The sequence below is a fragment of the Scyliorhinus torazame genome, chromosome 10 (assembly GCF_047496885.1).
Source record: "Scyliorhinus torazame isolate Kashiwa2021f chromosome 10, sScyTor2.1, whole genome shotgun sequence".
In the NCBI taxonomy this organism is placed as follows: Eukaryota; Metazoa; Chordata; class Chondrichthyes; order Carcharhiniformes; family Scyliorhinidae; genus Scyliorhinus; species Scyliorhinus torazame.
In genome coordinates, this window is record NC_092716.1 from 110676173 (window position 1) to 110690027 (window position 13855).

A 13855-nucleotide genomic window follows, 5' to 3' on the forward strand; every position below is an offset into this window, starting at 1 on the left:
CAGAGTGGAGTGGACGTACCTCATTGGGGTACTCGGGAGGTTTGGGGTCGTACAAGACGGAGGTGCCCTTTGTCGCCGCTTCTTTTCGCTCTGGTGATAGAACATCTGCCGATGGCACTGAGGGCTTCTGGGTGATGGAGGGGGATTGATCAGGGGTGTAGCGGGGGGGGTTGGTGAGGGAACATAGGGTGTTGCTTTATGCTGATGACCTCCTATACGTCACAGATCCGGTCTCCTCTGTAGACGAGATTATGAGACTGCTAAGCGGCTTTGGCTCCTTCACTGGCTATAAATTAAATCTGGGGAAAAGTGAGTTCTTTCTGGTTAATCCCCCAGGGTGGGGAGCCAATATGGGTGTAGTACTCTTCCACCGGGCCAGAGGTAGCTTCCGGTATCTGGGCATCCAAGTTACATTTGATTGGAATAGGCTTCATAAGTTAAACTTTATAAGTTTGTTAGATAAGGTGAGACTCAATTTGCTGAGATGGAGTAGCCTTCCGTTGCCCCTGGCGGGCAGAGTTCAAATCATCAAAATGAACATTCTGCGAGGTTTCTATTTCTGTTCCAATGCCATCCTACTTTTCTCGCTTAATCGTTCTTTGCTATAGTGAACAGGTTAGTGAACAAGTTATTGAATTCCTTTATATCGACAGGTAGGATGCTGAGAATTCACAGGGTGTACCTCCTGAAGGGCCGACAGTTGAGGGGCCCAGCACTACCCAATTTCCTCATGTATTGCTGGGCGGCCAACATGGAGACGGGGTTGGGGTGGTACAGAGAATCGGACATCATATGGGATAAAATGGAGGAAAGTTTGTGTGAAGGGTCGTGCCTCTGGGTCCTAGAAACGGCACCCCTCCCACTCTCTCCAACAAAATATACCTCAAACCCAGTGTCGATCTCCACTTTGAAGATATGGAGGCAGCTCAGATAACATTACAAGTTGAGTACCATGTCACATTACTGGCTCCTATAAATGATAACCATTTGTTCCGCCATCGGGTTTGGATTCTACTTTTAAGGCATGGGAAGGGAAGGGGCTAGAGTGCTTCAGGCACCTGTTTATAGATGGATGGATCGCCGGTTGGGAGGAGTCCTCGGCGAAATTCAGGGACACACCTATTTCGACATTTTCAATTGTGTGACTTAGTCCATGGGGCTTTCCTTATGTTCTCCTTAGTGCCATAGTCTTCTCTGTTGGATGAAATCTTGTGGTTGGCAAGGACTGGAGGTATATAATCTCAAACACCTATGAGCGGATCATCTCATTGGAATCTACGTCACTTGATTGTGTGATGGCGAAATGGGAGGAGGAGTTGGGGTCCACCTTAGATGAGGATGTGTGGAATGAGGCCCTTTATATGGTAAATTCCACCTCATCCTGCGCGTGGCTCAATCTCATCCAACTCAAGGTGATTCATGGAGCTCATCTAACCAAAAGTAGGAGGAACCGGTTCTTTTATGGAGTGGAGGACACGTGCGAGTGGTGTTCTCGTGGGCCTGCCAACCGCACACACATGTTCTTCTCGTGTCCAAAGATGGTGAGCTTTTGGATCTCCTTCTTTAACATCATGTCAGTGGTTCTTAACATTGATCTGGATCTTTGGCCATTGGTGGCCATTTTCGGGGTGTCGGACTCACGGGGGCTGCAGACCAGGCTGAGGGCGGATGCACTCATCTTTGCCTCACTGATAGACCGAAGGCGAGTTCTGCTGGGATGGAGAGCGCCCACCTTGCCTAGTGCCTTGGCCTGGTTTGGTAACCTTATGGATCTTTTATACCTGGAAAGGATCAAGTACACCATCAGGAGATCTGTAGAAGAATTCTACCTGAGGTGGCAGCCATTTATCTCTCACTTCAAACAGTTAATTACCATCAGCTGTTGGGGGAGGTAGGGTTTATGGGTGGGGTTAGTGGGGATATGGGGGGGGGGGGTTGGGTGCAGTTTTTGTTGTGTATTTTTCTATATCTCTGATTTCTTGTGTTGTTAATGCGACAATTGTACCAGGTTTGAACAATGTTCATAGTTTTTGTGTTGTAGTTTAGTTCATGTTTGTTAAATATGAAACCTTTAATAAAATATTGCTTAAAAATAAACAAACTCGATGACTGCGGTCGCTGTTTCACCTTGATGAACGCTTCTTCTTGCGGCGCTCTGCACGCCCAATCTTGGTGTTGTTTCAATAGTGCATGCAGTGCAAGAATGGTCACCAAGTTAGAGATAAATTTCCCGTAATTATTCACAAGTTCTAAGAACGACCGCAATTCGGTCATGATCTCTGGCATGGGGGTTTGTTTGATTGCTTGCAATTTCACCTCTACTGGGTGCAGGCCGCCACGGTCGACACGATATCCTAAGTACGTGACTTCTTTTGCGTGACAAAGGCATTTTCCTCTCTTAAGGTAGATGGCTGCCTCAGAAACCGTCCAAGTTGCTCAGGCACTCCTTTTCAGTGGCTCCGGTGACCAGGATGTCATCCAGGTAAAACCCCACTTGCAGTAGTCCTTGGAGGATGGTCCCCATGACTCTCTGGAAAATAGTGCACAACCATAGCATCCTGAGTGGCAACCTTATATATTCATAGAGACCTCTGTGAGTATTAATGGCTACACACCTTCTGGAAGCCACGTCTAGCTCCAATTGGAGGTATGCGTGACTCATGTCGAGTTTAGAAAAAGAGTGTTCCCCAGCCAGCTTTGCAGAGAGATCCTCTATTCACGGCATTGGGTATCTGTCCAAATGAGAGGCCTTCTTCACTGTTAACTTGTAATCGCCACACAGGCAGGCGGTTTTATCTGGTTTCAATACTGGAACATCAGGCACTGCCCAATTCATAAAGTGTACCAGCCGGATAATTCCTAGGCTTTCCAAACGGTTTGGTTCATCCTCTACCTTTTTCAACAATGCATAGGGAACTGGATGGGCCCTAAAGTTTTTTGGTTGGGCCTCAGGGTCTACGTGAATCTTGGGCATGGCACCTTTGATCTTACCCAGGCTCTCCTGTAAAACATCCAGGTACTTCCCCAGGGCCCATTCTGAAAATCCACTGCCAGTCCAAACGGAACCTCTGCAGCCAATCACAGCCCAGCAGACCGGGGCCCAGTACTGTTATCAAGGACAACCTGATGGACTGGTGCCTCGAGGCAACTGGGGGCATTGTTGTACCTGCGATGGCTATTGGTTCTCCCTTGCATGTTGCCAACCTCGTCTCGGTGTCCCTCAAATTTAAATTAGGATTCCCGTCCTGATCTTCTCTAATATCTACCATCCTATCACTGAGACCGCAGCTCCCATGTCCCATTCCTTTACGAGTTGGTGACCATTTACCTGGATGGTGACTTTGATGAAGGCAATACAATTCAAATGCATGCACTCGTCTTCGTCAGGCTGCTCTAGGTGGAAGGCCCTAGTTCTAGGGCGACGTATTTGTTGGTTGACCTGGCATTGATGGTCCCTGCGGTTTCTCCAGTCACAGGTGCAGCACCTCTATGAGTGCCCCTCCAGTGGTTCAGGGGCGACATCTCACTTGGCTGCAGCAGTCCTTGCCCAATGGGCCTGGCTCCAAGGCAAGGATGGGTCCCAAAAGTTTTGTTCCTAAGGGGCGCCGCTCGCCTGAATTTGGGGCGCTATACGCTATTCACCTCCACTTCTGACATGCGCTGGAGCTCCTGGGTTTCCTTCTCCGCGCTCTCCCGTGAGAGGGACATCTCGATTACCCTTTTCAAGTCAAAAGTGGTTCGGCCAGAAATTTCCACTGGGTCTCCATGTTGTTAACTCTGCACACAAGGCAGTAGCAAAGACAAGTCAAAAGTAGTTATTTCCAACTCACAGTTAGGAAATACAGCAACTAAGCAACACTCCAAGTCCCTGATTGTCTCTGCTGGATTACTGGCAGCATAAATCTCAAAATGTTACAACGTCAATACCAAACTTAAAGTAGAATTGTAAAATACGTCTGTTGGTGACGACTTAATTTCCTTGAGAAATACCCCACAGGTTTCTCAAGTCCGAGTCGTCTTTCTGTCGCAACACAGCTCTCATATCAATTTCATTCGCATCCACAGCCATTTTAAACTGTTTGTCATAATTTGGTGCGGCTACCACTGGCTTTGTTGTCAACATTTTCAAATGTTGAAATGCAGTTTGGCTGTCAACCATCCAGTTAATTTTCTTGTTCTTTTTCAAAAGTGCTGTTAGTGGTGCTACCATACTGCTGTAGTTCGTCACAAGCTTAAGATAAAATCCACTAGTTTCCAGAAAACTTAAAATCTCTTTTTTTGTTGTAAATTTTGGAAAATCCCAAACGGACTGTATTCTTGTATCTTGTGGGACCATTTGATCATGTCCTAAATATGAAAATTTGCTTTTTGCCAACTTTGTGACGCGATTAGCCCCTTTTAAGCGGTCAAACTGTTCTTTTAAGTGTTGCAGCTGTTCGTCCAAATTTTGACTACGTGCCACTAAATTATCAAGTGGAGACTGCACAGTGACTTAGTCCTTGAATAACTGTAATCGTTAGTCTCTGAACTGTTGCGGGAGTGTTCCTCATCCTGAATGGCTTAACTTTAAATTGATTAAGTCCATTTGGCACCATAAATGCTGAGATTTCCTTTGTCTTCTCAGACAAAGTACTTCACAACAGCCCTTTAGCAAGTCTATTTTTGTGACGAATGGAGACTGTCCAACTCTTTCAGTGCAACCCTCCAACCATGGTATAGGAAATGAATCCCTCTTGGTGAGGGCATTCACTTTTCAGTTGTCCACACCAAGTTGTTGTGTTCCATCTGGCTTTGGCACCATTAAGATAGGGGAGCATCAACCACTGGAATGCAATTCACTAATGGAGCATATATTCAATTTTATTTTGTATGATAACTTTACTGGATTTAATTTATATGGATGTTGCCTTATTGGAACTGTTTCCCCCGTATCTACATCATGCATCGCTATCTCCATTCCACCTAATTTATTCCCCCAAGTACATTTATAACATTCAGTAACTCTTCCAATTCACCTTGTCTCTTTTCTGGAAAATAACTTAACCAGTTGTATAAAGTTTTCAATACTTCCTCATTATCCAAATGAATTAGAGGGAAATCACTGTCAGAAGGTATCCCTTCTTCTTCTCCCTGCTATCAAGACCTCATATTTGTCCTCATCTCCTCTATCCCAATACCTCTTAAGCATGTTAATATGGCACACTCTGCGAGATTTTCACCAATCTGATGTATGTACCAGATAATTTACTTTGCTCAGTTTCCTTTCAATTTGATACGGTCCAGTAAATCTAGCTTTCAGTGGTTCGCCTGACACAGGTAATAGCAGGAACACTTTCTCCCCAGTGCAAAACTACAAGTCTGTCTTTTTCATAGATAAGCATAGAATATACAGTGCAGAAGGAGGCCATTTGGCCCATCGGGTCTGCACCGGCTCTTGGAAAGAGCACCCCACTTAAGCCCTCACCTCCACCCTATCCCCATAAACCAGTAACCCTAACCTAAGGGCACTTTTACATGGCCAATCCACCTAATCTGCACATCTTTGGACTGTGGAAGGAAACTGGAGCACCCGGACGAAACCCAAGCAGACACGGGGAGAACGTGCAGACTCCGCACAGACAGTGACCCAAGCCGGGAATCGAACCTGGGACCCTGGAGCTGTGAAGCAACTGTGCTAACCACTGTGCTACCGTGCTGCCCATCGATCAGCCACTGCCTGCATTCCCTGCTGTGCTATCCTTAAATACTTACTTGCCACCTCACAAACCCCATTCAGTCTCCCTGTGAAAACATAGTCCAAAAAGTGTAGTCTGATTAATTTCAGTGGTCATCTAACTTCATGTCCCTAGACCAGCTCAAATTGACTAAATCTGGTAGAATCACTTGCAGTGCTAATGGAAGCCTATTTGTGACAATAAAGATTATTATTATAGTGTTGTAAGCCACGAGTGCGGCTTTACTTTTGAGTTAAAATAAATTTGGTTTAACCTTTATCTTCATGTCTCCTGGTTTACTACACTGACGATGAGGAGCAAGAACGGGATTCTGGACTGCCCTGCTGAAAAGAAAAACTCCCTCCGTACGAAGTAAGGGAACCCGGAAATGTAGCTTTTTGAGAAACCCGAGCCGTATGATATGGGTGTGGAGGATTGGGCCAAGTACATTGAAAGAATGCGCTATTTATTTTGTGCGAATGGCATAGAGGGTGACAACCAGCAGATGGTACTCCTTTTGGTCTGCCTGTGGAGCCCAGGCATTCGGCATCTTTAAGAGCCTATCGGGGATGCCACGGGACAGACTGGTACGTGGGGTAAACAACATCACGTCACAGAGAAAACTGCTTGCAGAACCCACCCTTGATTTTCAAAGCCATAGAACTAGCGCTGTCCCTGGAAAAGGCCAAAGGAGGGGCCCAGAAACTCCAAGGTCCAATGGACTGCTGCATGCTCAGTGTCAGACATTCCCTGTACCGGAAAACTGGTCTCCCTTTAGACAACGCCTCAGCATTCCACCCTTCACCTGGTCATTACTCAGCCATGGCATCCAGGTACATGGGCCGACGACTGTGAAACTCCGGGACTGCTCGAGAGGCTTCCCCAGAGGACTTTGGGGAGCAGTCAAGCTCATACCATAGAATCATAGAATTTACAGTGCAGAAGGAGGCCATTCAGCCCATCGAGTCTGCACCGGCTCTTTTTTTAAAGAGCACATCACCCAAACCCACACCTCCATCCTATCCCTATAACCCAGTAACCCCACCCAACACTAAGGGCAATTTTGGACACTAAGGGCAATTTAGCATGTCCAATCCACCTAACCTGCACATCTTTGGCATGTGGGAGGAAACCGGAGCACCCGGAGGAAACTCCAAAAGCTAGGACTTGGCTCCAATGATGCAACTGCATCCTTGACTTCCTGACCCATAGACCACAATCAGTAAGGATAAACAACAACATCTCCTCCACAATGGTTCGCAAGGCTGCGTACTTAGCCCCCTACCATACTCCTTATACACACACACAACTGTGTGGCAAAATCTGGCTCCAACTCCATCTGCAAGTTTGTTGATGACACGACCGTAGTGGGTCGGGTCTCGAACAATGATGAGTCAAAATACAGGAGGGAGATAGAGAACCTAGTGGTGTGGTGTAACAACAACAATCTCTCCCTCAACGTCAGCAAAACTAAGGAGCTGGTCATTGAGTTCAGGAAGCAAAGTACCGTCTGAATCAACGGGGCCGAAGTGGAGATGGTTGACAACTTCAAGTTCCTAAGTGTGCACATCACCAACAATCCTTTCTGATCTATCCACATCGATGCTACGACCAAGAAAGTACAGCAGTGCCTATACTTCTTCAGGATACTAAAGAAATTCGGCATATCCACATTGACTCTTACCAATTTTTACAGATGCACCATAGAAAGCATCCTATCTGGCTGCATCACAGCCTCATATAGCAACTGTTCGGCCCAAGACCCAAGAAACTACAGAGAGTCATGAACACCCAGTCCATCACAAAAAAAACACCTCCTGCCCATTGACTGTCTACACCTCCCACTGCCTCGGGAAAGCGGGCAGCATAATCAAAGACACCTCTCACCGGGTTATTCTCTTTTCCAACCTCTTCCATTGGGCAGGAGATACAAAAGTCTGAGAACACACACCAACAGATTCAAAGACAGCTTCTTCCTGCTGTTACCAGATTCCTAAACGACCCTCTTATGGACGGAACTGATCTCCTCACACATCTTCTCTACTGAGTAGCACTACATATGCTTCACCCGATGTCTGTGTCTATGTATTTACATTGTGTACTTATGTATGCCCTATGTTTTTTCATGTATGGAACGATCTGTCTGGACTGTACATAGAACAATACTTTTCACTGTACCTCGGTACATGTGACAATAAATCAAATTCAATTCAATTGGGATACGCCCAAGGCAAGGTTGTCAGAATCATCAGTGTGTGTACGGCCCAGGCCAGAAACCAAAGCCACCTCAAGCCCGGGCCCTGCAAATCCACCAGCCTGAACACAACAATTGAACTGCATCACCACCCCCAAAGCTGCCCTATCAAAATTAAACTCCGCGTCAACAGCAACCCTTTGGAAATGAAAGTGGACACCAGTCATATCCATTGGGGGGGTGGGGGTGGACAGACCTTCAGAGGCCTCTGAGCCAGCATCATGCCCGTGTGCCTCACACCAGGGCCATGTACAGAGGGGGAGCCTCTACCAATTGTGGAAACCACCGTGACACTGGTCGCCTATGGGCAATAGATGGTCCAACTTCCCCTAATAGTCGTACTGGGACCAGGAGCCAGCTTTCTGGGCAAAGATTGGCTGCAAAAATCAAATTGGACTGGCAGCAGATCTTCAGGATGCAAACCGGGGGCCTGAATGAAGTTGTCAGGAAATATCCTCAGGTGTTTCAGATGGACCTTGGCAAGATAAAGGAGTAAGGACAAAGATCCATGAGGACCCAGAGGCCCTTCCTAAATAATTCCGGCCACGAGCGGTCCCCTATGCCTTGCTTGCCAAGGTAGAGGCCGATCTTGGGCTTCTGGAACACCTTGGCATAATACACCCGGTACAGGTTACAGAATGGGTTGTCCAGTGGTTCCAGCAGTAAAACCTGAAAAGTTGGTCTGCCTTTGCGGAGACTATAAATTGACTGCCAACAGAACTTCCCGCCTTTACCGATACCCCATGCCACATATCTAAGATCTCTATGCAAAGTTGACTGGAGACTCCATGTTAACCAGCTGGATATGAGCCATGCTGGAGCTCGATATAGCATCCAGAAAGTTCATCACCATCAACAGTCATAAGGGGTTGTATGAATACACCCGCAAGCCTTTTGGAGTCTCATCAGCATGCGTCATTTTTCAGCACATAACAGAAAATATCCTTTAACAGCTGCCTAGTGTGGCAGTGCACCGAGATGATATGTTAATCACAGGAGCCACCGACAAAAAGCACCTGGCAAACTTGGAGGAAGTCCTTTGATGAATCTCAGATGCAGGCATCGGCCTCAGCAGGAAAGGTGCGTGTTTCAGACGGGCGAGGTGACATAACTCAGTTACCGAATTGGGAATGGTGGACTGCACCCTGTAGACAACAAGATGAAGGCCTTAAAAAGGGTGCCCACCCCACAAAACACGACGGAATTGAAGTCGTTGCCCAGTCTCATCAATTGTTATGGGAAATTTGCCTCCAACCTGGCCATCTTACTGGCACCCCTACATGTGTTGCTAAAGAAAAAACAGAAGTGGTTGTGGCAGGCGCCACAGGACGAAGCATTCACAAAGGTGAAGTTGTGTTCCAATAACTTGGTGCACTATGATCCCACGAGACTGCTGGTACTATCATGAGCGCATCTCACTACGGAGTAAGGGCAGTCCTCTCCCATTGTTGGCACAAAGTGACCGATTGCATATGCATCGCGAACCCCGGCAGACACAGAGCGACGCTATGCACAAATCAAAAAAGATGCGGCCGTGATACTGGGACTGAAGGAATTCCATTCATATGTCTCTGGCTGACACTTTTCCATCATCAATTGTCGTAAATCCTTTTGGGCCTTTCGGCCGACATCCTCTAAGGCAGGTGGTCCAAAGTTTAAAAACAGTATGAAGAAACAGACCACTAACTCACGCCACACCAAACTGGCTGTGTTCTTCTTCAACTACAGGACCACACCTCATGTGATGACAGGGTTTGTGCCAGGGGAATGGCTGATGGGCTGAAACTCCAGACTAGACTCAGTTTTGATTTGATTTGATTTCACTGTATTAGTATACAGTGAAAAGTATTGTTTCTTGCATGCTGTACAAACAGTGTATACCGTACATAGGGAAGGAAGGAGAGACTGCAGAATATAATGTTACAGTTATAGCAAGGTGTAGAGAAAAGATCAACTTAATACGAGGTAGGTCCATTCAAAAGTCTGATGGCAGTAGGGAAGAAGCTGATCTTGAGTCGGTTGGTACGTGACCTCAAACTTTGATATCTTTTTCCTGACGGAAGAAGGTGAAAGAGACTATGTCCAGGGTGCGTGGGGTCCTTAATTATACTGGCTGCCTTTCTGAGGTAGCGGGAATTATAGATAAAGTCAATGGATGGGAGGCTGGTTTGCATGATGGACTGGGCTACATTCACAACCTTTTGTAGCAGAGCAGGAACCATACCAAGCTGTGATACAGCCAGAAAGAATGCTTTCTATGGTGCATCTGTAGAAGTTGGTGAGGGTCATAGCTGACATGCCAAATTTCCTTAGTCTTCTGAGAAAGTAGAGTCGTTGGTGGGCTTTCTTAACTATAGTGTCGGCATGGGGGGACCAGGACAGGCTGTTGGTGATCTGTACACCTAAAAGCTTGAAGCTCTCGACCCTTTCTACTTCATTCCCATTGATGTAGACAGGGGCATGTTCTCCACTACGCTTCCTGAAGTCGATGACAATCTCCTTCGTTTTGTTGACATTGAGGGAGAGATTATTGTCGCCGCACCAGTTCACCAGATTCTCTCTCTCATTCCTGTACTCTGTCTCGTCATTGTTTGAAATCCGACCGACTACGGTGGTGTCATCAGCAAATTTGAAAATCGAGTTGGAGGGGAATTTGGCCACACAGTCATAGGTGTATAAGGAGTATAGTAGGGGGCTGAGGACACAGCCTTGTGGAGCACGGGTGTTGAGGATGATCGTGGAGGAGGTGTTGTTGCCTGTCTTTACTGATTGTGGCCTGTGGGTTAGAAAGTTCAGGATCCAGTCGCAGAGGGAGGAGCCAAGGCCAAGGCCAAGGAGTTTGGAGGTGAGCTTCGTAGGAATGATGGTGTTGAAGGCTGAGCTGTAGTCGATAAATAGGAGTCTGACATAGGTGTCTTTGTTATCTAGGTGTTCCAGGGTAGAGTGCAGGGCCATGGAGATGGCGTCTGCTGTGGACCTGTTGTAGCGGTAGGCGAACTGTAGTGGACCAAGGCAATCTGGGAGGCTGGAATTGATTCGTGCCATGACTAACCTTTTGAAGCACTTCATGATGATGGATGTCAGAGCCACTGGACAATAGTCATTAAGGCACGCTGCTTGAGGTTTTTTTGGTACAGGGATGATGGTCGTCCTCTTGAAGCAGATAGGGACCTCAGATTGTTGTAAAGAGAGGTTGAAGATGTCTGAGAATACCCCCGCCAGCTGATCCGCACAAGACCTGAGTGCTCGTCCGGGTACCCCATCTGGGCCAGTGGCTTTCTGTGGGTTCACCTTCGAGAAGGCTGCTCTGACGTCTGCAGTGGTCATCTCAGATACAAGTTCATCCGCGGCTTCTGGGGTGGAGGGCTTGCTTTCGCTGACCTCTTGCTCAAAGCAGGCAAGAATGCGTTGAGCTCATCAAGGAGGAGTGCGTTGGAGCCGACGATTTTACATGCCTTCATCTTGTAGCCCGTTATGTCTTGCAGACCTTGCCATAGATGGCGGGGATCCGTGTGGCTAGCCTGGGACTCGAGCTTGGTCCGGTACTGTCTTTTGGCATCTTTGATGGATTTCTTTAGATCATATCTGGCTTTTTTAGCAGTGGTTTTTTTATATTGAGGTGAAGTCTCCTTAACATTTTGACCATCTCTTCTCACACCTTTTCATTTTCTATCTTTCCCAGATTGAGGTTAGAGAAGAAATTGCTGGCTCCGGGCCGCTCTCCGGGTTATGGAGGAGTACGCACGGGAGCCGTGCCCCTGGAGGATTGTTGATGACTGTGGTGGTGCGTTCACCATGGGTGCAATTGGAGGAGGCATCTTCCAGTCAATTAAAGGCTTCAGGAACGCTTCTGTTGGTGTGAGGCATCGTCTGAGGGGAAGTGTGAATGCTGTGAGGATCAGAGCACCTCAGATAGGGGGTAGCTTTGCGGTTTGGGGTGGTCTGTTTTCAACCATTGACTGTGGCCTGGTCAAACTCCGTGGCAAAGAGGATCCCTGGAACTCCATCACCAGCGGAGCACTCACAGGGGCAGTGCTGGCTTCCAGGAGTGGTCCGCTGGCGATGGTGGGTTCTGCCATGATGGGGGGGGATTCTCCTGGCCCTGATTGAAGGAGTTGGGATCTTGCTCACACGATACACAGCTCAGCAGTTTCAGAACCCGAGCCCGTTCATGGAGGACCCCAGCCAGCTGCCGCCGAAGGAGCCATCAGCTGGATACCAGGGCTACGGTCAGTACCAGTAACCACAGAGAGAGGAGAGAGAGAGAGAGAAGCTCATCCCCGAGAGGAGATCCTGAACTGATTCCAATCTCAGTGGACCCAACCAATACTCAGGCTGCACTCTGGATTTTGCAATAATTTGTGAAGTGTCTGCTCAGAGTGGGACACACTTTCTGCTGATCGAGCCCTGGTGAATTTCACCTCAACCGAGCAGAAGTCTGCGGAGGCCACAAACCATGGAGGGGGTGGAGCGGGGCATCTGAATAAAGGATTTCTGTTGAAAAAAATAAAAGAGTGGAAATTGCTGAGGCCTTGACAGAAATCTTTGGATCCTCACTGTCTTCAGGTGATGACCCGGAGGACTGGAGAATAGACAATGTTGTTCCTTTGTTAAAGAGGGGTAGCAAGGATAATCCAGGGAACTACAGGCCGGTGAGCCTTATGTCAGTGGTAGGGAAATTACTGGAGAGAATTCTTCGAGACAGGATCTACGCCCATTTGGAAGCAAATGGACATATTAGTGAGAGGCAGCATGGTTTTGTGAAGGGGAGGTCGTGTCTCACTAACTTGATAGAGTTTTTCGAGGAGGTCACAAAGATGATTGATGCAGGTAGGGAAGTGGATGTTGTCTATATGGACTTCAGTAAGGCCTTTGACAAGGTCCCTCATGGTAGACTGGTACAAAAGGCGAAGTCACATGGGATCAGGGATGAGCTGGCAAGATGGATACAGAACTGGCTAGGTCATAGAAGGCAGAGAGTAGGAATGGAAGGGTGCTTTTCTAATTGGAGGGCTGTGACTAGTGGTGTTCCGCAGGGATCAGTGCTGGGACCTTTGCTGTTCGTATTATATATAAATGATTTGGAGGAAAATGTAACTGGTCTGATTAGTAAGTTTGCAGACAACACAAAGGTTGGTGGAATTGCGGATAGCGATGAGGACTGTCAGAGGATACAGCAGGATTTAGATCATTTGGAGACTTGGGCGGCGAGATGGCAGATGGAGTTTAATCCAGACAAATGTGAGGTAATGCATTTTGGAAGGTCTAATGCAGGTAGGGAATATACAATGAATGGTAGAACCCTCAAGAGTATTGAAAGTCAGAGAGATCTAGGTGTACAGGTCCACAGGTCACTAAAAGGGGCAACACAGGTGGAGAAGGTAGTCAAGAAGGCATTCGGCATGCTTGCCTTCATTGGCCGGGGCATTGAGTACAAGAATTGGCAAGTCGCGTTGCGAGCTGTTTAGGACCTTAGTTAGGCCACACTTGGAGTATATTGTTCAATTCTGGTCGTCACACTATCAGAATGATGTGGAGGCTTTAGAGAGGGTGCAGAAGAGATTTACCAGGATGTGGCCTGGTATGGAGGGCATTAGCTATGAGGAGCGGTTGAATAAACTCGGTTTGTGCTCACTGGAATGACGGAGGTTGAGGGGCGACCTGATAGAGGTCCACAAAATTATAAGGGGCATAGACAGAGTGGATAGTCAGAGGCTTTTTCCCAGGGTAGCGGGGTCAATTACGAGGGGGCGTTTAAGGTGCGAGGGATTTAGAGGAGATGTACGAGGCAGGTTTTTTACACAGAGGGTAGTGGGTGCCTGGAACCCGCTGCCGGAGGAGGTGGTGGAAGCAGGGACGATCGTGACATTTAAGGGGCATCTTGACA

At 47.5% G+C, this 13855-nt stretch overlaps 1 protein-coding gene across 1 annotated transcript; it reads left to right on the forward strand.

The window, feature by feature from the left end:
- Positions 1 to 11679: 11679 nt before the first annotated feature.
- On the forward strand, positions 11680 to 12270 carry LOC140430849 (mitochondrial import inner membrane translocase subunit Tim17-B-like). Its single transcript, XM_072518601.1, is given in 2 exon segments — positions 11680 to 12051; positions 12053 to 12270. Coding segments are annotated over 2 exon segments (513 nt in total). The 5' UTR covers positions 11680 to 11697; the 3' UTR covers positions 12212 to 12270.
- The last annotated feature ends 1585 nt before the right edge of the window (positions 12271 to 13855 follow it).